This window comes from Panthera onca, chromosome D3 (genome assembly GCF_046562875.1).
Source record: "Panthera onca isolate mPanOnc1 chromosome D3, mPanOnc1 haplotype 2, whole genome shotgun sequence".
Taxonomy (NCBI): domain Eukaryota; kingdom Metazoa; phylum Chordata; class Mammalia; order Carnivora; family Felidae; genus Panthera; species Panthera onca.
Window position 1 is genome coordinate 21,554,336 of NC_138350.1, and position 27,804 is coordinate 21,582,139.

The following is a 27,804-nucleotide window of genomic DNA, read 5'->3' on the forward strand; positions in this document are numbered from 1 at the left end:
TCATGTATCCCAGAGGAAGCCACCTATGATTATACCCGTTTCATTTTTTTTTAATTAAATATTGTATTAGGGAATATATATAAAGGTTATATTAGGTTACATTAGGGTATATACTTAAATGGAAATATATGGCATACTCGATAGCAGTTCTCATATGTAATAATTCACAATTAAAGGCAAAATACAATATGGCTTAAGCAACGTGTTTAAGGGTACACATACTAGTATATAAGATTTTTAGTTTATTTTTTTTAATACAAGTAAAATGTACCGTTAAAAAATTTTTTTTAATGTTTATTTTTGAGAGTGAGAAAGACAGCAAGCAGGGGAGGGGCAGAGAGGGCAACACAGAACCTGAAGCAGGCTCCAGGCTCCTAGCTGTTAGCACAGAGCCCGATGTGGGGCTCAACCCACAAACCATGAGATCATGACCTGAGCTGAAGTCGGACATTCAACTGACTGAGCCATCCAGGCACCCCTAAAATGTACCATCTTGAAATTAACGTTATTAACTCTAGTTTGGGAATTTGCTCTCAACTATTCTATGTTGTTATATTTGTTAAAAAGTAAGTGAATAATTATAGATAACTCCTGAGCCATATAATCCATGAAGCAAGACAGGAGTACTCCTATTCCTTGTATCGTTACAGAGCAGGTACTACTGTTGCCTTTAACTGAGTCCAGTCAGTGTTATCCCTGAGATATGGTGATTAGATTAGGGTTAGGTGCGTATCCTAGTGTGAACATGATACATGAAGGAATGCCTCCACCTCACTATTGAGCAGAAGCTACCAGAAGATTCTGTTGTATTGATGTGTGGAGGAAGGATGTGAGCCTGGAGCTGCTGCCATGAGGGGCTCTAGCTTCAGATGAAGGTAACCACAGGAAGGAGGACGAAAAGAAAAGGGAAAAGAGGAAAATGAGGCTGCTCTCCCTTGTCAATTTCTGGATCAAACTGCTCCTGAAGCTCATTTGCCTATGAATTTCTTTTAAGTTATAGGACCCACTAAATGCAGTTTGGGGGTAAGCCCATTTGGACCGCTGCCACTTGGACCAAAAGAATCTTAACGGTTATTCTCAGTGTAGGGATAAGGAAGTTTTATAGTTTGCCTACTCTTCATTGGCTTCTGGGCGCTTAAAACTGTCTACGTTTTAAACCTCAGCTCCATTCTCATTACAAATCCAGGCTATGACATCTGGACATCGGCTCATGGCCAATGCTGCCAGATTTTCTAAGCTCATGCAAGTTTCTCATTCCAGGATCCAGGAGAGGGGACTTCCCTGGGGCCTGTGTAAGCTCCTAGAGCAAAACTTGCAGGAATGACCCCAGTAGATGATGAGACTCTAGGTTATCCATACATTCCTGTAGCCCTGGCTAAGCATCTAATCCTCAAAAGAACACCTACAGCTGCCAGTCTACCTGGATGTCTCATGCCATTGCCAAAGGCCTCTTAGTATTTCAGGGAGCCACATGACTCTGCAGGGCATTCCTGTGGATCATTCATTCATTCACTCTTGCTTTGTTACTTCAGTCTGATCACCCCAATCTCTGAGCCTGCTTCTCCTTCGTGAGCTTTGCAACTTGCTGCCCTGCTTCCTGCCCACTTTTCCTAGATCCCCACAGAGAAGCTTCCTTATTTCCATCTACTCACCCCCACCAGCACCCTTTCCCCTAGCATTCTTCCTACCTTACCCTGCTTTATTTTCTTCACACACATGTTCTTCCTCTACTGCAATATAAACTGTTGTTCCTGGTCTTCATCTCTCTTGCTCACTAAATATCAGATAAAGAGTTCTGGAATTTGAAGTAAAGAAATGTAACAATTGAGTTTCTACTATGTGCTGGAGGCTTCAGAAACAGTTCATGGAGTTTACCATGTCTTTTTTTTTTTTTTTTTTTTTTTTTAAGTAAGCTCTACATCCAATGTGGAGTTTGAAATCATGACCCTGAGATGAAGAGTTGCATGCTCTACTGACTGAGCCAGCCAGATGCCCCATCACCAAGTAATTATTGACATTTTTCAGAAGAGGAAGCTGAGGTTCTGAGAAGTGAAGTGATTTTGCATAAGAAACGCCCAGTTATTGAGGGGCACAGCCATGAAATGAAGTCTCCCAAGCCATGTTCCATTGGTTAGATTAGGTAAACACCCCTGCTACAGCCACAGGCCGTGGTGGGAAATATTCAAGACAATAATGGATTTGCAAAGTGCTTTGCAAACTACAAACATCAGCACTCCTGGCTTCCATCTACTGAGTACCTCCATGTGTCAGATGCTTAGCACATATTATCACACCAAAGTCTCAGAACAACTGCCCCAAGGAGGTATATTTTCCAGTATTTCCACTTTGCAGATGAGGAAATGGGCTCAGAGAGAAGTGGTTTGTCTAAGGTACACAGTGACAGCTGAGATTTGAATTCTGGGTGGTCTTGTGTAAGAAAATGAAAAGCTGGGGCCTCAAGGCCTTAACTTGAGAAACACTCTTCCAAAGATGGACACCCAGCTGCTTCTAATATCCCTCAACCCCACTGCAAATACCTCTGAGCTAAACATCACTGTGCCTATGCCCTTACAGAGCTGAACATATTTGGAATATGATCATCCTAAGACCAGAATTATGAAGTCAAAGGGTTGTCAATACTTTGCCCAACTTCAGGTCTCACATATGCTCTCCGTGTGTGGCTCCTCTCTCCCTTCCCTGGGATAGGCCCACATCCCCATGTAAGGCCCACTCTGCCCCTCCTAGGAGCTGGGAGTAAGAGCCCACAACTGTCTAGAGCCATTGGAGAGGAGGAATGTCCTCCTAGACTTGAGAGTTTAAGACCAAAATAGCCTGCGCCCAGTCCCATGTCTGCTGTTGCCCTGTTTATGGAAAACCAGAAGCCTATGGAATGTGAAGATTGCACAGTGAAGTCTTCAAGAATGTCTGGGCCATGTGGCATCAAGGAAACACCCGGTGAAATCACTCAAGTCTTAAGACCCCCTTCTTGGGACCATGCCATGGGCCCCTTAGCCTGCCCCAGGCTCTGCAGCTCAGGCCTGGCTCTCACAGTGCTTTCTTTTTTCTGGGTCTGTCTGCCTCACAGATCTATGGGGAATATCAGATGACAACGTGGTTGTAACTTGTAAACTATAAAGTACTGGGCTTAACTGAGGAGCTATTATAGCGACTCTAAGTGTTGACAATCCTGGGGTGAGAAGTAGGCTTCTGGGAGCTAAGTCTATATAGATACAATTGGTCCATGCCTCCCCATAAACTGTTGGTAAGAGCTATTTTCAAATCCTGCCTCTGCCACAGCTATTGCTGGGACTTTAGGGAGCTGATTTAACTTCCCTGAACCTCAGTTTTTTTTTTTTTTTTTAACTGTAAAAATGGGACAAAATTGTATCTACCTCATTGCACGAAGGTTCCAAGAGATGGTGTGACCAATTTGGAGAACAGTTTGCCAGTTCCTCCCTCAGAAGATTAACAGGTTACCATATAACCTAGCAATTCCCACTCCTAGGTATTTACCCAAGAAAAACAAAAATGTATGTCCATACAAAAGCTTGTACCTGACCATCACTGGCAAATGGATAAACAAATGTAGTATTGCATTTGGTGCAATATTATTCAGGCACAGAAAGGAATGAAGTACTGATAACATGCTACAACATGGATGAACCTTGAAAACATGCTGAATGAAAGAAGCCAGACACAAAGGCCACGTTGTATGATTCCATTTCTATGAAATGTCCAGAAAGGGCAAATCTTTAGAAACAGAAAGCAGATTTGTGGTTGCCAGAGACTAGGGGAGGAAGGATGGTGAGTGACTGCTAATGGATAGGAATTTGGGGGGTGATGAAAATGTTCTAAAATTAGGTTGTGGTGATAGTTGCACAACTCCACAAATATGCTTAAAACGATTGAACTATACACTTTAAACTGGTGATTTTTATGGTAGGTTAGTTATGTCTCAATAAAGCTGCTGAGAAAAAGATTACAAGAGGAAGGTAGAACTTGGGGCAATGAGTGTCTCAATAAACGTTGGTCATTACTCTTATTAACTGGATCTCCCAAGGGCTCATTTAAAGCCCTAGAGGCAGTGAGCAGGGGTTGCTGAACTTCTAGCTCAGCCTGTGTCTTTAAGACGTTGAGTGTCCCTGGGCGAATCCCTGGACCCTTCCTAGGTCTCCTCAGAGGTCCTCATAAACGGTTGAAACCATCCCTACCTACATCCCTGGGGTCTCGCGAGGAGCCAGGGGCTCAGGAGGCAATGCAGAATCCCCAGCGCACTCCCTCAGCCTGTGACTGAGCGGCGCTTGCAGGTGACTGGCGGCCGGGAGCCAACCGAGAAAGGCCCGGGGAGCTTTTTCAGGTAAGCTCTCTTGATTGACAGCCTGGGGGGGAGGGCTCCCAGTGACGGCTGCCCCGCCCCCTCACGTCGGGTCGGTTGGCGCCAGTCTAGGGCAGGTGGGCGGGCCCTGGGGTCCGCTGCGCCCATTGGGCGTGGGGGGAAGCTCCCGGGAGGGCTTAGGGCCCCGCCCCTGGCCTTGCGGCGGCCAATGGACGCGGCGCGTGGGCGGGGCGTCGGCGGCGTCGGCGGCGGCCCTGAGGCTGAGGCGGCTGAGGTGGCTGAGGTGGCCGCTGGGGCTGAGGCGGCGGGCGCGGCCAGGATGGCGAAGAGCCGCGGAGAGAACGGGCCGCGCGCGCCCGCGGCCGAAGGAAGTCTGTCCGGGACCCGGGAGAGCCTGGCCCCGGGCCCCGACGCCGCAGCCGCGGACGAGCTCAGCTCTCTCGGCTCCGACTCGGAGGCCAACGGCTTCGCCGAACGCCGCATCGACAAGTTCGGCTTCATCGTGGGCTCGCAAGGCGCCGAGGGCGCGTGAGTAGCTCCGGGGCTCGGGGCCGGGGGCCGGGAACGGCGCGGGACCTTCGTGGGGGGCCTCGACGCTGACGGAGCTGCCCTCAGGACAGACCGACAAGCTCCCCTCCCAACCGGGGACAACTGACCCCTTCTCTCCCTGCCCACCCCCCCCACTCCCCCAACCAGGGCCGACTGACCCGCCCCTCATTCGCGAGCCTGCTTCCGACCTAAGGACAGACAGGCCAGCCCTACCTCCCCCCAGCCCCCGCCCTCCAGACACATTGACCCGCCCCCAAGAAGGGCCCACAGTGCCCTCCTCCCAACTGCGGGACAGAACGACAGACACCTGGCCCAACCCCACTGCTGCCACCGCGGCCTTAGGCCTGATTGTGCCACCCCTGACAGGCTCACAGATGGCTGCCCCTCCCCCGACACATATCTTCTCTACCCCCATCCCCCAAGACCCACAGATGCCCTGTCTCCACCCTACTACCCCGCACCAGGGGGATACTTTAGGGAGAGGGACTTCAAAGGGACAGACTGCCCTGCCCTCATTCCACTCCAGGACAGACTGACCCCTTACCTCAAGACACACAGGCTCCTGGGTGGACTGGACTGACATTGGTCATCTCCCTCCCAGACAGTCCCACCCTGGGGCAGATAGTCCCTTCCCTTCAGGGAAGGGTCAGAGAGTGCTCTCCCCGCCCTTCAGAGGCCAATTTCTCCTCACTGGCAACAGGTGGGCAGACACTCCCCCTTCTTGGTACCCACAGGGTGACAGTGCCTCACCTCCAGGACAGACTGTTGGCTGTCTTTGTGTATGCTGTGGAAACACACACCTCCTCCCAAACTCTTGAGGGGGCAGTCATGGAGACAGCAGGGTCCCTGCTGGTAGCACACTCTGGTCCCCCACCCCCAGAGCCTCCAGGACCCAGCTGGCAGGCAGAGATATATATGCAAGGCAGTGAAGCAGCACCTTCCCTCCAAGCTGGGTAACTGGGCAGCCGCACTGCCCCACAGAACCCTCTGAGAAGGACAGACTCCAGACCCCACTCCCATTCCAGCTGTCCTGTCACATGAGACCAGTGTTCTGCACAGAATTGACAAGCCTTCCTCCTGGTGTGCCTCCCCTTCAACAGAGGGCCTCACACAATTACCTGTGGGGGCCCCACAAGACTCAGCCAAGATCCTACTCCACATGGTCCTTTCTCCCCTTCTCTGACCAGTTGTGACTGTCCAAGCCTCTTCCAGCCTCTCTTATGACTAATGAAAGTGCCTTGACCATCTGTTAAGAACCCCACCCCATACAAGCGGCCCCATAAAGGCCACTTCCGGATTTCTCCCAGTTTCAAATTCACCAGGCCTCCTTCTCCTTTGGAGAAATATAGCCCCCTCCTCTAAGGAGAGCTCTCTCTTACCCACTGGACACAGCCTCTCCCCACTTGCTCACAGCAGGCTAAACCTTGTCCAGTGCAGGACCCCAGAGATCACCCTTTATTCTGATGCTTCATCTTGCTATGATGCTTTGTCACAGCTCCCCAGGGATTAGCCTGTGAGTATATTTTTTGAATTGAGGGATCAATTTTTGAATCACTAGGGATCAGGGCCCTGAGAGGGATGGGATCTTGAGAAGTGGGAATGGAGTTCCCAGTTGCATTTGTGGGTTCTTGGAAGAAGGACCTCAAATTTGCCTGTGAGTTCTAAGAGATAAGAATTCCTGCTACATTCTTACCAGACAGTTAACCAGATATCGGGGTACACAGCAGTGATATAGTGCGAAAAGAACAGACTTAGGAAAAAAATCACACTTGCTAGCTGTGTGACCTTGAGCAAGATCCTGAATCTCTGAGCCTGTTTGCTCACCATAAAGGGCAGCAGTCACATGTACTCCCAAGATTACTATGGGGATTAAATGAAATCAGGTATATGAAGGTGCCTAGCACTGTGCCTGACCCAAGTAGTGGCCCAGAATATGTTAGTTTCCTTTCTTTTCCTTCTAAGGGTCTGAGAATTGATGAGAAAAATGAGGGCGTACCTCTGGTATTTTTTAACAGAGAGACGCCTCAGTGGGAGCACCTCCCTTTGGCTGTATTCCCCCACCAGACAGCCAGACATCTGTCTTCCCCACACTCCAACCACAAACCCAGACTTTGCAGATGCCCTCTACCTCACTGGTGTTTATAGAACTGGGACTGAGGTGGGGTCCCAGGCTCCTTTCTCTCTCCCTGCCTCACTTTCTTGACCCCCTTGGTCAACCTAAAATCTCTGGTGTCTGAAAGTTTTGACTGTTCCCTGCTGAGTTTATAATGTGGTTCCAAGGAAGCCAAAAGTAAGTCCCTGCCCAAAGCCATAAGAGGGGAAGTTATGGAAAGTATCAGGGTGATTGCCCTAAAGCTAATCTCGTGGTTAAGGGCTAGGAGTCCATGTGTTATCCCAGAGAGTGAAACATTAGCACTGATGGCTGCAGTGGAGAGGGCAGGAACTCTGGCTCTAGATTAAAGGTCCATTTCAGCCACCCTGGACCAAAGGTTGTCTCAAGATGGTCAGTTTGGCAGTTACCAGGGGCTTGGGGGTAGGGAAGAAAGCAGATCAGAGGCTACCCTGCTTAGGTGACTGTTAGGTGCTTGGCATGAGTAGATCATAAAATCATAGACTGTTGGAACTGGAAGGGATCTTAAGAGATTGACTGAGCTTATTAGCCCTTGCTTTTACAGATAAGGAAACCAAAGCCCAGAGAGGAGAATCACTTACTTAAGAACACACAGCATATTAGTTGGCAGAACCAGGACTTGAACCCAGGGTTTCTGACTCCTAGGTCAGGATAGTTTCCACTGCTTTCACCATCCATTAATACAGCCTGTGGTCCCAGCAGGAAACCAGGTGCCAGGTAGGTAGAACAGAAGGTTCTTAGCAGAAACCTGCCTGCCCTCACTTTCCCTGGCTTAGCTCAGTAGTGTAGGAGGCTAACAAGTCCTGCCCAGCAAGGGTAAGAGTGTGTTGTCATTACCAGTTCATTAGACTATCAACTTTAGGGCTGGGGCCAGGTTTATTCACCTTTTTCTACTCAGGCCTGCAAAGAAGTAAATGGTCAACTAGTATTTACTTACTGAATGACATTAACTGACAGACATTTCAAGTCAGAGAGCTGAAAGTGACCTTAGAGATGGCAATCATCATACAGATAGGTAAACTGAGATCTGAGAGAACTGATTAGCCTCACCTCTTCAGTCTGTTAAGATCAAAGCCAGAAATTGAACCCAGAACTCCTGATTCCCAGCCCTGAGCCTTTTCTACTTCTTCACCTCATCTGTCTTTTGAGCCTACTCTATGGGGCACCTTTGGTGAGCCTGTGATAGTCCTCGCCTACACGTGAGCAGAAGCCAGTGAGGAAAGACAAGAAAGCAACCAAACCAGCAAAGAGCCCTGTGGGAGGCATGGACACAGACAGAGGAGCTGATAGCATTAGTTCTTTTGGCTTGGTTGGGAGTTGAGCTGGTTGTTGAAGCCCAGGAAGGACCAGAGGAGGAAAAAGAAGTGTCCTTAGAGGGGAGGGGTAGGAAGAGTGATGTTACCGTTCCTATCACCTTGGGGTAGGAATAGCAGATCTATACGGGGAAGTCCCTTCTGCAGCATAGGGGAGGGGGGTCATGAAGGAAAAGAAGGATACCAGTTGGATACTAGGTCTCCTGGCCCAAGGGAGATGGCCTGAGAGAGATGGGTTCCCAACCTCCTTCTACTTTTCCCATGTAATTGCCAGGACTGGCTTCCTTAGGCTGGAGCTTCCCACCCAGCTTCAGTCTGCTCAGTGCTGCAGGCCAGATGAGGTGAGGAGCTATGCTTTCTGGGATCCCGTGGGTGTTGGCTTCCTGCTAGGGGAGAGAGGGATCTGAGCTGGGTCCAGAGAGAAACATCTGGAACAGTAGTATTGTCTTCGGCTGATTCAGGTCTCCTGTCCCCTGGGTTCTCCACTACTCCTAGCCAACTATGGCAGCCCTGTGGCTTTGGAAATCATAGAACTGGCTTAATTGGCATCCCTGTAGTTTGGTTTGTGCCAGTTTTTGTTGGGGTAGGGCCAGGGCCCTCCTGGCAGGCCAGAGCCTGTCTCCCTGCCTTCCCACCACCTTCTCCAGCTTGTAAGCTCAGAGCATCCTCTTTTCTTGAGCTATTATGGTTCCCAGGAGAGCATGGAACTGGCAATGGAGTGGTCCCTGGGTGGTCCATCTGGAAGGAGGCGGCTGTACATGTGGACTAGACCACAGGCCCTCCATTTTCTCTCCTCCTTCTCTTTCCAGCTTCAAAGGAAAATCCGGTTTGGTGGCCCTGTGGGTGTTCTAGGGCCTCAGACAAGACTTGACTTGGTGAAGGGGAAGGCCAGCGCACCAGCTGCTGCCCTGGGAAGGTGCCTGCATGTCCGCCTGCTAGGAAATCCTAAGCTGTGGGAAAGAGATAAAGCAGTGGGACCTGCTTGATGTTTTGTCCTCCTAGCATCTGGGTTTGAAACAGGACCTCCAGAGGACCAGTGAGGCCTGGCTCTGGTCCAGCCACCCAATCTGTTTACACTGAGGTGGGGGAAAGAAGATGCTCTGTGTTCCCTCTTCACACAAACTCTGGAGTCTGGCTGTCTGTGTGACTTTGGACATGTTGCTTCACTTGACTAACTCTTAGTTTCTCACTGTGAAATGGTTGTGATAATACTGATTTTGCAGGATGTTGGTGAGGTTTAAATGAGCTGATGTTTGAAAAGAGCCTGGCACACAGTACAGTAGGTGCTCAATGAATGTTCTTGCTCCTTTTATTAAATGTTTATTTATTTATTTTTAGTGATCTCTACACCTAACATGGGGCTTGAACTCATGACCCCGAGATCATGCTCTTGTGGTCATGCAAGAGAGTTGCATGCTCTTGTGACTGAACCAGCCAGGTACCCCTGTTCTTGCTTCTTTTTAAGACTGGAGTGGCTAGTGGTCCTGTCTTTTCATTTTCTACTTGTATCTCTAGATATGATGATGAGTGTCAGTGAGGTCCATTCTCCTGCGGGGAGGAGTGAACTCTAACCAGTGGTGCACCCTCACTTTCCCCGGAGAGAGATAGTTATCCCCATTCTATAGATGAACACACCAAAGATCTGAGAAGAAAGTGCCCAAGGTTTGCCAGCTGGTAAATGGCAGAACTAGGACTAGAACCTGTTTCTCAATGCTAAATCCAGTGACTAAGCCTTGCTAATGTGGCAGCAGGCAGATGACAGGTGCTCACTAGTCCCAGAGGCCCCCACACCCAGAGCAGGAGTTAGCAGGAACTTGGCTACCTTTCCAACCTGGTGTGGAGGGCAGTGTGAGTCTCAGTACAGCTTAAGTCCATAGCCAGCCAAATCACAGAAAGACCCAGTGAGAAAGATCCTTGGGGAGGCCCTGAAAGCATGACCAGACTGGCCTGGTCTAGTCCTCCCATAGGCCAGAGTCCACACTGCATTGCTCTTGACCCCAAAATACTGCTTAATGGTCATCTGACTTTGATATCCAGTCTGTGCCTTTGTTTCTTTGTAGATTAGGCAGGGATTATGCTCCCCATACAGGTGAGGAATCTGAGGCTTGGAGCAGCCTTGCAGTTAGTTAACAATGGAGCCAAATTAAGGAGAAATCCCAGATCTTCTGATACTCAGCCCACTGCTACCCTATATGTCAGTGCCCATTCTCTTCCTGACTCCAAGCCAATTGAGCCTCCAGGCCAGGAGACATTGCCCACCAGAGCAGAACCCAGCCATCATCCACTCATTGTCAGTGCCCTAGTTGATCACTTTAACCTGCAGGCAGCACAGCTGAGGAGGAGGAGGCCTCCTTTAGCTGCTTTGTCTGCCCCTGACAAATCTGCTATCCAGGGCCCAAGGAACCTCTCTGGCAGAGGGAAAGCTGTCCTGTCCTCCCCACTGGCAAACCAAAGCTCCTGATGCTTCACCTGCTTAGAAGCCTCCTATCCAGGATTTCAGGGTAGCTGCCAACTTTGGCTTTATATATCTCACCTTTCTTTTTCCCTTCTTCATCCCACCTACTCTGTTTCATGCCCTGTATAGCTCCTAAGAGGCTGTCACAGCTTAGCTCTTTACTGCTCCTCAGGTAGGGAAGTAAGCAGCAGACTCAGGAGTCTGGGAGAGAAAGCCAAGGCTTACTTTTGCCAGCTTATCCACCTTAGTAGTGAGCTTATTTACCAAACATTTATTGAGCACCTACTCTGTCAGCCCCTGTGATTGGAACAAAGGATTCAGAACTGAACAAGGCATCTTTGTCTTATTGCCCTCAAGAGGTTCATAGACTTGTTGGAAAATAGAACCACAAATAAATCATTACAATGTTGAGCAATAAAGGCCATAATTGAGGTGTGTGGTCGCTCTGGAATATATAGGAAGAGATAGCCAGCTCCATCTATAGGAGCCCAGGAAGAAGTGACTTTTGATCCAGGCCTCAGAAGTAGCAAGGAAGGGCATTTCACTGGGTGGGAGGGGACCTATGTACAAGACCCCCTCCCCCCCCCCACCAAAATCCAGCTGTTTAAGAAACGTGGTATACCAAGAAGAGAGGTGACAAGAAGAGCAGAAGGCAGGAGGTGGATGTGAAGCAAGGGGAGGCTAGGAAAGTAGGTTGGGCAGACCATGCCTAGCCTTGAATGTCAGACTGAGGCCTCCTGTGTTTCATCAAAGTCAGTCTGGTGCTGGTGTGGAAGATGGCATAGGGAAGAACTGGACCACAGGCAGCGAGACCAGTTGAGAGAGCTCAGGACAGCCCAAAAGGGCTATGGAGAGGCCTGGAAGATGTCTGGAGCTGTGAGGATGAAGAGGCCAGCAAATCAGTAGGGCTTGGTGCCTGGCAGGCTGTGTGGACTGATGGGGAATTGGGAAGTCTCAGGATAAGCTGAAGAGGCCCTAGTCTCTCACAGAACCCATCCTGGGGCCTTCTGGCCACAGGGAGGGAAGGCCATCTGTGGCCTTCCTGTGAAGTGGACAGTGGGCTGCTGCTAACTCTGCTTTGTCACAGCCCTGGGCTCCCCAAGGTGCCTGGCATGGCTGGCATGCCCAGGACACATCAAGGGGTTCTTTGTCTCTCTCCAGTGGGAGAGCGGGTTAGCTGGCCTGGTTGGGAGGGGGTGGGGTGAGTGGTACTGAGCTTTGTGTTCTCTGCCCGGTAAACATACTGGATGGCAAGGAGAGCCAGACTCCTCTCTAAGGAGAGAGGAGTAAGGCCTAAGGGCATAGAAAACCAGCCTTAGGGTAGTGCGCAGCTGGAGAAGGTAGGTTTGGGGGTTTGGGCATAGATAAACTGATCAAGGGGAGGCAGATGGCAGCCAGGGCTGGCTTGACCTCAACCTCATGTCTTTATTCTGTTCCTGGAGGTGGTTCCTCAGATGGGACAGGTGGAAATAAGTCCAGTACCTATGAGAAGGTGAACCCCTTAGCACTTAGGGACATCACCAGCCATTTCTCAGAGATTAAAGATTCTGGCTGGAAATATAGGTTTAGGCTAGTAGGCGGAAAAGGCTCTGAATGAGGCACAGGAGTCAAGGCACTAATGCTGGCTCTACCTCAGACCGTTATGGTATATGACTTAGGCACATCCCCTCACTTGATCATGGGACTGATGCTCCCTGTTTCTCACCCAGCACTTACTATGTGTACAGCTGCGTGCTAGGCTCAGGGGATGCAGATCTGGTCCTGCCCTCCCGGGGCTTACAGCCTAGCAGGGAAGTGAGACGTTCAGTAGGTAGTTAAAGGCATGGCCTGTGTACAAAAGGATTGTGAGGATCAAATGAGATAAGTGGATTATGAGCATAGTATAAACAAAGACTACTGTACAGGGGTCAGGAGACCTGAGTCCTGGGCCTTGTGGATCCCTAACTAGCTGTGTGACCTTGAGAAATTTGCTTAATCTTTCTAAGCCTCAGTTTTCCCTACATATAAACTAAGGTAGTTTTTTTTTTTTTTTAATGTTTATTTTTGAGAGAGAGCACATGCATGCACACACATTAGCTGGGAAGGGGCAGAAAGAGAGGGAGACAGAGGATCTGAAGTGGGTGTGGGATGACAGCAGAGAGCCTGATGCTGGGCTTGAACTCACGAAACCGTGAGACCGTGGCCTGAGCTGAAGTCGGACGTTTAACTAGCTGAGCCCCCCAGGTACCCCTAAACTAAGGCAGTTTTAATGGGATGATATTGAAAAGCTCTTTCACTTCTAATATTCTGAGACTGACCTTGGAGTATATGAAAAGTGCTTTGAGAAGTTTTTTATGAGGTATCACGCAAGTGCAAGGGGTCGTTATGGCACAGCCCACAGAAGCCAGTTCTTTCAGCATGCTCTGTTCTTCTTGTGGGAGGACCTCTCTTTGTGTGTAGGACCAGTGGCCCTCATGTCTTAGGGAGTATAATCAAATCAAAGGATGCTTTGATTTGTTTAGCTCTTTAGTCTGCAAAGTGCTTTCATTCCCATTGCCTTACAGTAGTCCTTATAGGAGCAATGGGAAATCGGTAGGCTAAGTTTTATTTTCCCGTTTACAGCCAAGGAAACCAAAGCTGAGCAAGTAATGGAATTGGGTCTGGGACTCAGGACTGCTTTTTTCCAGTTTTCTATCTTACCAAAGCTGGTGGCCACTGTATGGCCTCTCTGGCCCCTCCCTGTCTCAGCTTTAGAACTTCAGTTCAGCCCCAAGTGTTTGTGCTTCTCCTAGTAGCCCTCTCAAGTTGTTTGAATTGTTGTGATGAATGGAGCACTTCTTGTCCCAGATCTCCACACACAGCCCCTCATATGTACCCCAAGACAAGGCAGGAACAGCTGGCTAGTGAGGGGGTCCAGAAACATAGTGTGGAGAGCTCTTGTTCCTTCTGAGTGCACTCTGGGCCCTAGACTCTGTATGTCCAGAAACGATCCTTTCCAACCATCCACTTTTGGAGGATGCTGCTTCTTTTCCCTTACCTCTCTGTATTGGTTTCACAAAAAGGGAGAACCTAAATTTGACCCATGGGTTTAAGACACAGGCAGACCTGACTTCAAGTCCTGGCTGTTGTCACCTTCTGGTCATGTGACCTCTCTAAGGTAAATAGGCCGTGTTGACACTGGGAGAGAGGGGTGTTATGAGGATTAAGAGAGCTAATGTTGGTAAAACACCCAGCACAGTGTCTGTCACAAAATGAAGGTACAGGGTGGCTCTTATAATTCGAGTGTGAATTATCCTCTGAGGTTTACTTCAAGCCTTTGGCATAATGGTGAGACAGCAAGGCAATATGGGTGTGAAGATCCAGATTTATGTGCTCTGCCCACCACCCTTGGGAGTGGTGGGCAGAGGAGCCAGTCCCACTCAGCTTGTGGTCTGGAGCATTCTGGCATGCCAGGGCAGACTGGGAATCCCCCCATCAGTTCCTCTTTGAGTCATTTGGAACAGAGTCCTCAGGTGACCCTGACTCAGAGGGCCTCATCTTCCTTCTCTTTGGACTGTGAAGATCAAGCAGAAGTGAGAGTAAAGGTGGGTCTCCTGAAAGATTCACCTCAAAGCATGTAACCATAGTGCTGCCTGGGACCTCAGCCTTCCTGGGTAGTGGCAGTTACTTGGGGAAGAAATCAGAATTTGCTTCATAATTACTACCACCCTCCTTCTGTGCTTCTTGTAGACTTTGATCCTGAGCTTCCTGTCCTGCTTCAGGGTGACCTCCTCCACCCTCCCAGCATAGTCACATGGTAATGCCGGTTCACAGAGGAGCCTGAATGGTGGACCAGGCTTTTACTGACACTGCCCCCATTTAATTCTGTGAGATACAGTTCATCATAATCTCCATTTCACAGAAGCAGATACCAAATTTCAGAGAGGTAAAGTGACTTGCCAAACACCACACAGTTTATGGCTCTGAGTCCACAAAGCTCCAAGTTCCCTGGGATCAAGGCTGGTATGAACCCTGCCTAGTGGTTAGCACTCTGTGCTGGAGTTGAGTGACAGAGCAGAAGAAGAACAGGGTCTGGATTCATCTCCCAGGGCTGTCTTCTGCTCACCCTAGACCTTAGATAGTTACTGGCTTACTGAAAACCTGTTTCTTCATCTGTGGAAGGGGAGGTGGTGATAATTAGAGGACCTATTTCATGGGCCTGTTGTCAAGATTAAATGAAATAATGTAAGTTAAGTGCTGAGCACCATGTCTGTTGCATAGCAAGTGCCTGGTAAGTGCTCTAACAGACATTCAGTTGCATTAATTGAATATTCGAATTATAATGTTGTAAAAGGCTGTCATTAAGCACATCTGTTCAGCCCTGTGCTGGGCTTCAAGGAAGATCCAGAGCTGGTATCAGGCCAGAGAGGGAATGTTCTTTATGAAGCACTTTCTGTGTTTTACCCACCTGATCTCAAGGTTGAGGACAGTATTCCCATCTCAATGTGGAGAAAACTGAAACAGAGTTCCCGAGGTCACAAAGCTAATGATTCTGTCAACACACATTTATTGGGCACCGAAAAAACCAAGCTCTGTTCTAGGCCCAGAACACACTGTGGAGAATGAGACGGGCAGAGCCCTCCAGGAGTGTACCTTCTCACGGAATGCTGCCTCAGCAGAGCAGATAGGATATTCGGGTGGAGAAGCTGTACCTGCTCCACTAGACTGCTCACATTCCCCAAACAAGCCGTGGTCTTTTCTGTTAACTTGTGCTTGCTCATACTGGGTCTTCTGGCTGGTGTGCCCTTTCCCCTTTCTCACCCTGGCTACTTCCTGTCACCCTTCAAAGACCATCTCAAAAATCAGCCCCCTCTTAAAAGCTTTCTCTGAACACCACCCCCACCCCCCACCAACCACTAGCACCACCCTGGGGGCTTCTTGCAGTTTCTTAGCACCTTCTACATGCTTCTGTGATAGCACTTCTATGTGTGCTAGTTTTCTACTCACTCATCTGTCTCCTCTGCCAGATTGACCTCTTCAAGGGCAAGGACTGCATTTTATTCATCTTTGTAGATTCAGGGCCTGGAACACAAGCTCTAGAGAAATGTGTATGGAATATAATGAGGGGCTGATTGTGTTTTGTCCCTGGAGTAGTTAGGAAAGGCTTTGTAGACATGAGAGGGAGTTCTGAATGAGGCCTTGGAAGATGAGTGGGACTGAACTAGAGTGGGGGTAGGGGTGAGGGAGGCCAGTTCAGAGAGAGGGCCACCTAGAGATAGGGCTGGGGAAAGAAGAGGGATGTTTAGAGGAAATAGGAGGACCTGAAGTTTCTGTTGGACAAGGAGGGCAGTAGGGAGCCTTGAAGGAATGTGAGCAGAGGAAAGTCCTTATATAAACAGTGAGTCAAAACTAATTTGGTAAAATCTATCAGTAAGATCTAGCAATTTGGTAAGGATGGCTAAGGAGCCCATACATGAGTCAGGATGGCCCCTGGGTGCCCACAGTGAGATTGTGATCTGAAAACCCAGTTGCCAGTGGGAAATTTCAAGCACTACTCAGCCTGCTAAGGGTGAAGGCTTGGGGAAGGGAAGTCTTCTATTGAGAATAGTCTCCATACCTTTCTGCAGTTGTCAGAGCTGCCCTGGAGGTTTCTGCTGTGGTCTGTGCCTTTCCCTAGCTGGGTGAGGGAGTGGGGATTCCTTGCTTTTTGGAACCAGCAAGGTTAGTGCCTAAAGGAACCATTTCTTCCATCTGACATCAAGAGGGGTGGAGCTGAACAGAGTGGAGAGCTGGGCAGAGGCCCAAGGCCAGTGAAGGGTGGAGAGAACCTGTTTACCATTGTGCACTGACCCAGGGCTAGAAGGAGCAAAGCCAGGGAATTCCTTATGGGAAAGGAAAGCAGACCCAGAACTAGCTTGCACTGGGAATTGGGGAGAGTGAAGCAAGCCAGACTCTCACCCAGACAGAGAGCCTGGACATTGCCCTACCCTTAAACCAGTGGCTGCCAGGCTGCAGGAGGGAGTGCCAGGCTTCTGCAGACCGTCTTGCTTTTCCACACTGACTCACAGCATGGCCTTGGGCAAATCACTTACCCTTTGGGCTATAGGCCTTGCTGGCTCTCTGAGGAGGAGTAGACCCCCTGGGTGATTTCACAGGCCTTCCAGCCTGGACTGTCAGCCATTTGTACCCTCCCAACCCACCCTCTCTTGTATTCCAGTTTCTTATCATCAGTTATTATGGAGCTGGCATAAAAGCTATTTATACTTGCAGTCCTTACCAACTCTTAGGTTAATGAACTCCAGAGGTTGTTACCCAGTGTGCAAAGTAGGTCAGCCTTTTGTTTATCCTCACTTTTTCCAGCTCTGGGAGAAGGGAACCCCGCCCCCCCCCCCCCCCCCCCCCCCCCGCCTTGTCACTGGATCTGTCATTGGCTATGCTCTTTCTGGACATCTACTTCCCAATTTTCCACACTTCCTTGTTGCTCACTTCTGCCGTTCTCAGCACAGAGGGTAGTGGTTCTCTATTGGTAGTAAAGAAGAGGAAAGAGAATGTGACAGGCACTGAGGGCTTTAGATTGTATTGAGGCCAGGTGGTGAGACATTTTATATTTATTGGATAATTTAGTGCTTAAGTGGCAGCCTCCACTTCCAAGCTGTGTAACCTTGGGCAGATTACTCAACCATACTGAGCTTTAGTTTTCTTGTCTATTAAATGGAGATAATAAAAGCTACTTCCTTGGGGAATTGTGTGCATATGTAGTACTTGGCAGAGCTACTACATGGCCAGTGCTGGAAATGTGTCAGCTCTTACTGCCTCGTGTGATCTTTACCGCTGCCCTCTAAGGAGGTGGCAGTGCCCCCATATTACAGGTGGGGAACCTGCTTGGAGTGGAGCAGCCTGCCCTGTTTCAGGCAGCTATAAAATGATAGAGCTGGGATCAGAAACCAGGAGTTACAGTCTTTGTGTCATTGAGTAAATTACTTAATCTCTCTGGACCTTAATTGCTTCATAGTTAAATGGGCATAATCCTGCCCTGCTGCATGTGTATGTGGCTGTATATGTGGACCAGTCAGATGACAAACGGGATATGAAAGTGCTAGGTTAGCTGCAAATATCAGTCACCTAATAGCTACCATTTTCTGTCCACTCATCAGGCTTGTTTCAGCCCTGTAAAATCTGAGGTGTGTATTATAGTCCCACTTAAAGATGAAGAAGTCAAGACTTAGGGAGGACAAGTATTTTGTCCATGGTTTCCCAGGTGGAGGAGCTGGAAGTTGATTGGCCTCAAGATCTCCACTCTGTTCACTCGCTCCATAACCTAGCTGGCCTCCAGTGCTTAAGATGAGGAACAATCCTGTGATCTGTGGCCTTGGGCTTTCTGCTTAGGCTGTGTTTCTCTTCATTTGGGCTTCTTTGAAGAGTGAAGCTTGAAGGAGGAGGTTGCACTGGGTCTTTGGGACCAAGATTTATCTTCCACCATCGGATAAAGGGGGCATGGGCATGGGCACCATACCTGGCTGACTGCCAGCCAGAAGGGCTGAGGTGTGCTTGGGCAGAAGGCAGACGGCTAGAAGGACAAGTGCAAAGAGAGCCCCAGTCTTTGGTCTTGATAGCCTTGGGAACTGGTCTTGTTCCTCTGAGTTCTTGGAAACTTCCAGTTCTGAGTTTGGAGAAAAGAGTAGGTAACTGGGAGCCTTCAGAGCACAGGGTCAGCAGAGTGTTACTACTGCCTTGGGCCATGGCCTGGCATAACACCGCTAAGCCTAGCTCAGCCTGAGAGCCCAACAGAATCTGGGCTCAGTCACCCCCCTGGCTGCCCACTTTTGTCTCCTCTGTGCCTCTCTCCCTCAGGAGGGGTGGCTGGCAAACAGTACATTGCCCAGGCTTGCCATCTCCAACTGAGGTTGTGCTTGGAACCTGTGCCCATCCAGCATATTGGCTTCCCTGAGCATTACTAGGAGTGGGCAGGATGCTCACTGGGGCAGTCAGAACACTGACGGGGATAGACTGGCTTCAGGGGCTTGGGGACTAGAGATAGATCCCCACAGTGGCATCTGGAGAATAGCCTGATTTCCTCATAGTCTTCCCAGGGGAGTCCAAAACAGCACACGAGTCACTGTGGCAGAGGGGAAGCCCTAGTTCTGCCACTTAACTTATTACCTTTGTGACGTTGCCCAAGTCATGTAACGTCTCTGATTGGGTCAAATCTCTCATGGACCAAGTGGAAATAGTAAATCATCTATTAATTAAGGAGGGCTCCACCTCACTGAGCTATTAGGGGCACAAATAAAATTGCTGTAGGCAGCAGTGGCTTGTAGACCTGAAGGCAATTCATATGAAAGTAATGATGTCATGGAGAAAAGCAGGCAGGCACTGTTGAATACCTGTGAGGTGCTTGGTGGGGGTTACAGAAGTTCAAGACCCAGTCTAGTTAGGGAGGGACAGTGCTAAGCAATATGAGCAAGGTGTAATGAAGTGTTAATTTCATGTCTTGATTTATTAGTGAATTACTGCTGAAATTAATTTTAGGGGATTGGGACAGCATTAAAAGAAAAAAAGGGGGGGGTATCGCCTAGGTGGCTCAGTCATTAAGCATCTGACTTAGGCTCAAGTCATGATCTCACGTCACGGTTCGTGAGCTTGAGCCCCACATTGGGTGAGCTCGAGCCCCACTTCAGGTGAACACAAGCCCCACTTCAGGTGAGCCCTACTTCTCTCTCTCTCTGCCCCTTGTGGGATTCTCTCACTCTGCTCTTGCTCACTTGTGCCCTCTCTCTCTCTCAAAAAAGAAAAAAAAAAAAAAAAGGAAGAAATAGAATAATATAAAACTAAACTGAAAATTTTGGAGTGCATGTAAGAATAAATTATTATGGGATGCCTGGATGGCTCGGTCAGTTAAGCATCCAACTCTTGTTTTTGGCTCAGGTCTTGATCTCACGGTTCTAGAGACTGAGTGCCAAGCCCAATGAGGGAGCAAAGAGACTGCTTAGGATTGATTCTCTTTTTCACTCTCTCTGCACCTCTCCCACATGTGTGTGCACATGCACACACTCTCTCTCAAAATAAAAAAAATAAACTTAAAAAAAGTAAATTATTTCATAAAATGTATTTCAGCTGTGTGTGTGTGTGTGTGTGTGTGTGTGTGTGTGTGTGTATAAAATCTCAATATATAATGTGTTTCTTATTGTGGGTCTCAGTTTTAAAACTTGTGAGAAATGGTATTCTAAGCAAGATAAAAGTCTTCAGATTGGAGGACAGTTAATGAGATCTGAGCAAGTGTGGAGGCCATGTGGATGGAGGCTGAGGGCTTGACCTATAGGAGCAGAGGGCTATAGTACAAGGGTCAAGAGCATGGACTATGGAGTCAGGCAGGCCTGGATTTGAGTCCCAGCTTTGTCTCTTCCAGCTATTTGGCCTTAAGTAAGTCACTTAACTTTACTAAGTCTTGGATTCTACTTCTGGAAAATTAAAAGAATGATATTATGGTAGGGTTATTATGAAAGGTACATGATAAAAATGTATATAACACTTTTAGGAAGAAATCGGTAAGTAGAAAATGATGTATAAATGGTAACTACTATTGCTGCTGGTATTGTTGCAGTTGTGATTTTTATTGTTATATTGGGCCCTGAAAGGGTTGCTGTGACTTGGAGAGGGGAGAAGAAGGGGCATTCTAGGTAAGGATGGGTCGGTGACAAGGGATAAGTATGTGTGTGCCTGGTATGAGACTGATCTGGCTGAGATGTGTGTAGCCTTAAAAGGGGGTGTTGAGATTATAGATAGATGGTGCCAGGAAAGTTTTGGCATTACGGGGGAGGAAAGTTTTAGCACTAGAAATTTCAACAATAGGGTGGCTTCACCTGGTGATAATGAGACCCGTCCCTGGCAGAATTCCAGCATAGATTGGGCCACTAGAGACTGTTCCTCATTAGGCTCTTTTGATTGCAGAGAGTCCCTCAAGCCACCTGAAAGAAAGAGGGGTTTTCTGAAGGGAGAGTGAAGCTCTGAGACCTGAAACATTCCCAGTGGGCCGTTTGATCCCTTAAACTGGCCATTTGGTCAACTTCCTTGTCACTAGAAACTGGCTCATGCTCTCCCTCCACTGTGAGGAGGAAACCACCTCAGATAGCCTCTACACCATCATGCCATTTGCAGGGACACACCTGACTCTATCTTCATCTCATGGCTCATTTCTGGGCTTCCTTTGAGGATCAATTCACAATGCAGATCATTCTAATCATGTAGTGAAATTGAGGTCTGAAGAGGGCAAGCAGCTTACCTGTTGTAGAAGGGATTCCTATACCAGACAGCAGTCTTGATCAGATACCTTTTAAGATCCTGACTGACTAGACCAAAGGATATGTGAACTTTCTGGTTTTAAAAAAAGGATAACCTGCAACTTTTCAGGAGCACATCCTGTGCATAGAGAGAAATCTACCTGCAGTTAGAGAGCATGTGGTGTAGTGAGTTCTGGGTACAACCAGACCTCTAGTGGTCTTCCTTTTCACCATCTCCAGGTGGCTTAAACTCCTCTACTATTGGAGGAGAAGCTACTCAAATGACCCTATTTCCTCAAAGTTTTCCCAGTTTAAGGTTTTAAAAGTCAAAGCAGATCTTTCAGTTAACATGTACATTTCAAGTAGTGGTGGGTTTTTTGTTTCTGTGAAGATCTTGCCAAATCAATGGTATAGCTTAAAGTCAGTAGCATCGTAGAATCCAGGAAATATGGTCGTTTGTTTTGTAACCAATTGAAATTCCGGTTTGAGGTTTGATGTTGGGGCTTTGAAACTGCCAAAGCTGTTATCTGACATCATTTAAAGGAACACTGAACTTGAATGTGTTCCCCTGTGTATCTGCAATTGGGAGAATGGGTATCTCTGAGGCCCTGCAATCAGATCTTATCAACAAAGACCTGGAGGGTTGAAGTATCAAATGGGCATGTATTTAATCACATGGGAATTCACTGGAAACATAGTCTCAGTCAAAAGCCTTGCCCTCTTTGAGCCTCAGTTTTCTCATCTGCTCAGTGGAGGGGTTGGATCAAATATTATCCACATCCACAACTGCCAAAACTTCCTGTTAACACAGTGTGGGCATCCCCTTTCATTTAGCTAACCAGAAGCCTCGTCCCCTGACTTGTATAAGCTAGTGCTTTGTAGGTGGTGGGAGGCAGCATGCCCTGTGGTGTCTGGGCCTTTGGTTTCCGTTTCCTGGGTGTATAGGGGTTGCCTGGAGACATGCATCTGTCAGTTTATTTGATCTAAAGGTGTGGTCTCTGGTTTTCTCCCATGAGGAAGGAAAGGAAAGAAGTGTCCTCACACCCTGGTTCTGCCTCTGGGTGGTGAGGAGAGAGTCAGCAGTTCAAGAGGAGAATGACTTTTGTCAGTGTGTTGAGGGGGCTAAGTTTGCCCTAGACTGCCATTCCTCCTCAGCTCTTCAGCCCCAAAGCTGCTCTCAGGCCTGTGCAATTCCCCAGAATAAAGTGCATAAAGAAGACCTGCCCTTTTGTGTCTGGGAGGCCCCTGCTCTGCCAAGGCCCCTCCCTCTGCTCTTCCAACCAGTAAAAGTCACAGCAGCGCATTTCCTTCCGTTAGAGAATCAAGGCCTGGGCCAAGCCCTAGCCCCATTATGTCCTGTTCCTAAGGGCCTCCTCCCAGCTGCCTAAGTGCTTCTGACCCTGCACTCTTTTCTGGGAGGTCAGGCAGGACTGAGTGCAGGCTCTTGGCTAGGATCTAACTTTGGATTCTGGGATTTTCCACTGATTTGCTGTTTGACTCTGAGCAAGATACCCTCCCTGGGTATCTTACCTCTAAATAACATCAAGCACTTTTTTTAATTGAAAAAAAAAAAATGTTAAAAATAAGAAAGTCAAAATCTACCACTTTAAAAATGATTTTAAGAAGAGAGCTTGGGACACCTGAGTGGTTCAGTCGGTTAAGCCTCCGACTTCGGCCCAGGTCATGATCTCACAGTTCATGAGTTTGAGCCCCGCATCGGGCTCTGTGCTAACAGCTCAGAGCCTGGAGCCTGCTTCAGATTCTGTGTCTCCCTCTCTCTCTGTCAGAAATAAATAAACTTAAAAAAAAAAAAAAAAAGACAGCATGTATGTAGGGCACCTGGGTGGCATAGTCAGTCAAGCGTCCAACTCTTGATCTTGGCTCAGGTCATGATGTCCGTGTTTGTGAGTTCAAGCCCCGCATCAGGCTCTGTACTGATGGTGGGGAGCCTGCTTGGGATTCTGTCTCTCCTGCTCTCTGCCCCTCCCCCATCATGCCCCTCTCTCTCAAAATAAGTAAACTTAAAGAATAAAATAAAAAAAGAAGAGAGCATGTATGTGTGTGTACAGAGGTGTACACATACATTTTTCATTTTTTTCTTATCAATATTGCTCTGTAGTCTAAATAAGAAAGCATATGTAGAATAATCACTCTGTAAATCACTCCTCTTTGCCCCTCAGTTATTTGAACTCAGGAATTCTCAGGAAGTCACTTTTTAGAGGAAGCCTACTCACATGAAGCACTCTCTGGCTAAGCCAGGGATTCTGCCCCAACCTGCCTCAGCTGCTCCGGTGCTGATCTTCTTGCCTGGGGTGGGTCTCCATGCCCAGTGTTTCTGCCACTGACTCTAGTGGGCATTCAGAGTCCAGTAGAATGTCAGTGCCATGAAGGCCAGGACTTTGTTCTAGTCAAAGGAGTGTTTCCTCACAGCCTGCCCAGAAGCCCTGGCCCTAGAACAATGCTAGCACAGCTGTGATAGCTGCTCAGTTAGTAGATGTACAAATACAAGTGATATTTGATGAGGATTTGAAGCATGTGTAGGATTTTGATAGGTAGAGACAACTTGGAGTCCCTTCCAGCAAAGGCACTGGCATGAGCAAGGTTGAGAGGTGGGAAAGGGCCAGGGCATAATTGTGGAAACTATGAATAACTAGTTTTGCTAGAATGAAGAGGTGAGCATGTTATTTATGTACTTGTTTGACTGTTTTGTTTTGTTTTGTTTTGATCCAGCTCTACACCTTGCATGCAGGCCCCCTAAGAGGCTTATTTATCTAGACAGACCCAGGACAGGAATGCTTTGCTTTGGTGCACAGATGCACACACTCAGACCTCTGTCCCCAGAGAGGCACAGTGACCCCTGGCCCCTTGACACATTGGGGGAGTGGGCACTTAACCTGGTGTCTCTCTGGCCTGTGCCTTCTAGGGAGGAGGCAGCGTTCCCTCTCATCTGTGTAAGTGTGTTCAAGAGTTAGCAGCCCTGAAGGGAACAGCAGGGATGGAAGATGGGTAGTAATGAAGGCCTGACAAGGCTGGTGGCTGGGGCTTAAGCCAGGACCTTTGCTTCCTTTGGCACTTCTGACAGGTCCTACCCTTTGCTCCACAGACTAGAGGAAGTCCCCCTGGAGGTGCTGAGGCAGAGGGAGTCCAAGTGGCTGGACATGCTCAACAACTGGGACAAATGGATGGCCAAGAAGCACAAAAAGGTGAGGGGCCTGGCCTTGGGCCTTGGGCTGGGAGTTGGCAGCCTGGAGAAGAAAAGGAAGAAGGAGGAACTGTATCAGCTTAGAGGAGCAGTAGCCAACTGCCAGTAGCCTTCTCCAACTGCCAGTAGCCTTAAGTGTCTCTGTCTGCCAGCTCTGAAAAGGAAACAGAAGCTGGCTGGAGGGCAGGGACCAGTCTTTACTTGATCTTCCAAGATGGCTTCAGACTCACCTAGAACTTTGTCCTGGAGTCAAACTTCAAAGCCACTTCAAAGGGCTTAGCCAAAAGCCCTTATAGGTAGCTTTCCTCCAGCCCTCTTTTGGGAGAAGTTCTTACTGCCGTTTACTACCTATCAGGGAGGACTTTATAATACTAATAATAGCTAACATGTGTTGAACATTTGCAGTGTGCTGGACACTTGACTTGAGTAGTCCTTATAACACTTCAGTGAGGTTGGTAGCAGTAGTACCCCTACTTTATGGATGACACACAAAATCAAAATTTGCACCCAGGCAATCTACATTTAGTACCTTCATTCTTCATCACCACCCTCTAGATGAATTTGATGAGTTCCCTCTTGCCTCCTGGTCAAAGAAAAGTAACCTCGCAGTTTAATGGTCTTATTAAAATGAAAGTACCCTCTGGCCCTCTTCTAATTGGTCTTTCTTTAGACACTAGCTCTATTGCCCCATAGGAACATCGTAGCCTAGCACAATGTGTGTGTTGGTGCCCTTGGATACCTGGACAGGATCTAGTTACTCCTTGGCCTAGTGGAGACCTGTCCAGAACTTCATAGCCAGGGTGTCTCTGCATAAGTTCCCACTGCACAGAGTGAACCTGCTGTCCTGCTCTTATCACCTGACATGCTGGTCTGGTCTAGGCTGGCATAGCTGGCTGCAGGGTCAAGCAGAAATCTCAGGCCTGAAAGTCATATATGGGCTTGGGCCCAGCCCCACTACCTTCCCCTCTTCATGCCTGTGGCTAGCTGTGCAACTTTGTGTGAGCCACTTCACCCTCAGTTTCCCTGGTTGAATGGAAATGACAGTCATGTTGGGAGGCTCCCATCAGTTGGTGACTGCAAAGCCTTGTGCCTATGGAGAAGAGGCACACCTAGCCCAGGCTCTTTCTTGCTATTCTTTGTAGGCTTTGGAGCATTCATTTTTTGCTTATTAACATTTCTCTTAAAAAAATTTTTTTTTAAAGACAGCTCTTCTCAACCGTGTCATGCATGACTCTGGAGTCTATTTTCCTCCCTCCTTACCCCTCAGGCTCTTACCCTGAGCTTCAGATCCCTCTCCAATCTCGTGATTAGTGACTAGCAGGGATGGTGGATCCTTCTTGCCCCAGTATCCCTTGCAAATGGGGGATTCCAGAAGGGAGCCTTGGGGAGATCCTTTCAGCAGAGCAGGCAGTACCACTTCCTCTTTCCCTTTGCTTCCCTGGCACTGTGGTTAGGAAGCCAAGAGCTCCCCTTGTCCAGCAGGGGCCACCACAAGAGGCTATACCCTATCCTACCCAGAAGCCCTAGCCCACTGCTCTCTGCTCCTGCCACCTCAGCTGTGGTCACACTGGCCCTAGGATCTCTTCCTGTCTGGCTGCACAGGCTTGGGCTCTCCCCTTGGTCAGGAAGTCATGGCACAGGAAGGACAATACCTGCTTCAGGAAGTGGGTCCAGACCCAACACCTCTCCTGGACTTAGAATCTGAGTCCCCAGGAGGGGGTCCAGGCCCTGTAGGGAGGCAAGGCTGTGGCTGGAATGCTGTCTTCCCCTGTAGGGCTCTGCTCAAACTGTGGCCTAGCTCTCCCAGAGTTCAGCAGGCAGGGTGTGGCCTCACTCAGCTGTCGTCAGAGAATAATAACCCTTGTGCTTTCTGTTTGCTGAGCATTTTCTCTTGCTTTTTCTTTTCTGATCCCCACCATTGCCTCCTCTCTAAGGCTGGCAGGTAGAAATTGCCATCTCTAACACCTCTGTGCTGAGGAGGATTCCAGAGGCCAGGGTGGGAAAAGATGGCTATACTCCTGGTTCTCCATCCCCACCTCCCCAGCTCTGGCCTGAATGAGGGCAGGGCCTTTTTGAGAGCCTTAATGAACTGAAGGTATTCCTGGGCTCCCCTGTGGCAGGCCAACTATGACAGGGGGCTGTGATGATGTGGGAGCTGGCTTAGGTCAGCTAAGCTTGGCCCTGGGGAGAGCCCAAAGGACCTGTGGCTCTAGGCCATACTATATCCCTTTGCCAAAACCTTCTCAGACCAAGTGGACTCCTTAAGGAGACTCTCATCCCACACAGCAGGAAACTATTATTCCAAGAGTCTGGGGCAGTTCCCTTCCACTCCCTTCCTTGCCCCCCTTTGCAAGCAGTTCCAGAAGCTCCAGCTTAGCTCTCATGACCAGCTACTCTGCTCTTCCCCCATTGCCTCCTGCCTGTCTGCCTGTCTCCTTCCTGGTTCTTGATACTCTCTGACCCTTGGAAAGTTTTCTCTTGTTTGTGCTCATCATCAGGAAGGCTAGGCCTTCTGTGCTCCTCTGAGAGATTCCAACGGGACTATTTGAGGGGGTTTCCAGGTAAGGGAAAGTTAGGTGTGAGCAGGAGCCCCTGGGGTTTCCGTGTCAGGCATCTTCCTGGGATGGAGGGGTGGAAAGGAAGGCATTTATTAAACACAGACTGTGTGTCAAGCCCCATTCTAGGCATTTTCCCAACCTTCTAATAGAATCCTGGGTATTACCATTCTGTTTTTAACTATTGATGAGACTTGATTGGTTGAATCCAGCACTGGACTCAAACTCATATCCACTTGCTCTTCCCAGTGCCCTGAGCTCCCATCTCCGTCCCAGGCCAGGCTGCTTAGTGCAGGGGTTGAGGGGAGTGTCATTGGTCAGTACCCCCACCTCCATTCTATAGGATTGGTACCTCTGCTTTTGGTCTTACCATCCTTGACCATTGGCCTTGAGGTCAAAGAGGATGATCAGAGCAGCTGCCCTCAGTCTCATTCTGTCCCAAAGTCCAGGTGGAGCTCATCTCCCAACTAGTTCTGTGAGGCCAGTGAAGTGGAAAGTTTATGGGGCTGGATTCCCCTAGCCTGTGTGGTATAGGAAGTAGTGGGTTCCTCATGGTGTGACCTTAATATTTTCCCACTCTGTCTTCAGTTTTCCCATTCGTAAAAGATGATTTTTCAAACTGGATTTTGACACAGAAGTCTTTTTCTTTTAAAGACAGCAAGCATAAGAATTGAGCATAGCTCTGGGTCATGAGTTATCCCAGATACTTTCTCCCTCACCTCTCCCAGTCTATGGGACTTTTCCTATGAGTAGGAAAGACCCATGCCATTGTAGCAAGGGTTGGAATCAGGATTCGCAGCCAGGAAAGCTGCCTCTGACTTGGGCTGGGCTGGTAATTGTGGGAGCTCAGGGTCAAGGAGCGCAGAAGAGAGAGGATTCATGACTAAAACAAGTATGGAGGCATTCTGCTCAGTTCCCATCTCCCTTGAGTTCTGCTGACTTTCCACTCTAGGTGGCCACACGGCTACTTAAACAAACACCCCTGTGAAAGTGCCCAGGCCATGTCTCTGGGCACAGTCTGGGTCATC

The 27,804-nt window shown here is 48.6% G+C and overlaps 1 protein-coding gene across 1 annotated transcript in view; it reads left to right on the plus strand.

The window, feature by feature from the left end:
- The first annotated feature begins 4,435 nt into the window (after nt 1-4,435).
- The window catches only part of TBC1D10A (TBC1 domain family member 10A), a 31,108-nt gene continuing 7,739 nt past the window's right edge, over nt 4,436-27,804 (plus strand). Inside the window, exons 1-2 of the mRNA XM_060612734.3 lie at nt 4,436-4,864; nt 24,123-24,222. Of these exons, the coding sequence (XP_060468717.1) occupies nt 4,545-4,864; nt 24,123-24,222 (420 nt within the window). The 5' untranslated portion in view covers nt 4,436-4,544. The remainder of the gene's footprint in view (nt 4,865-24,122; nt 24,223-27,804) is intronic.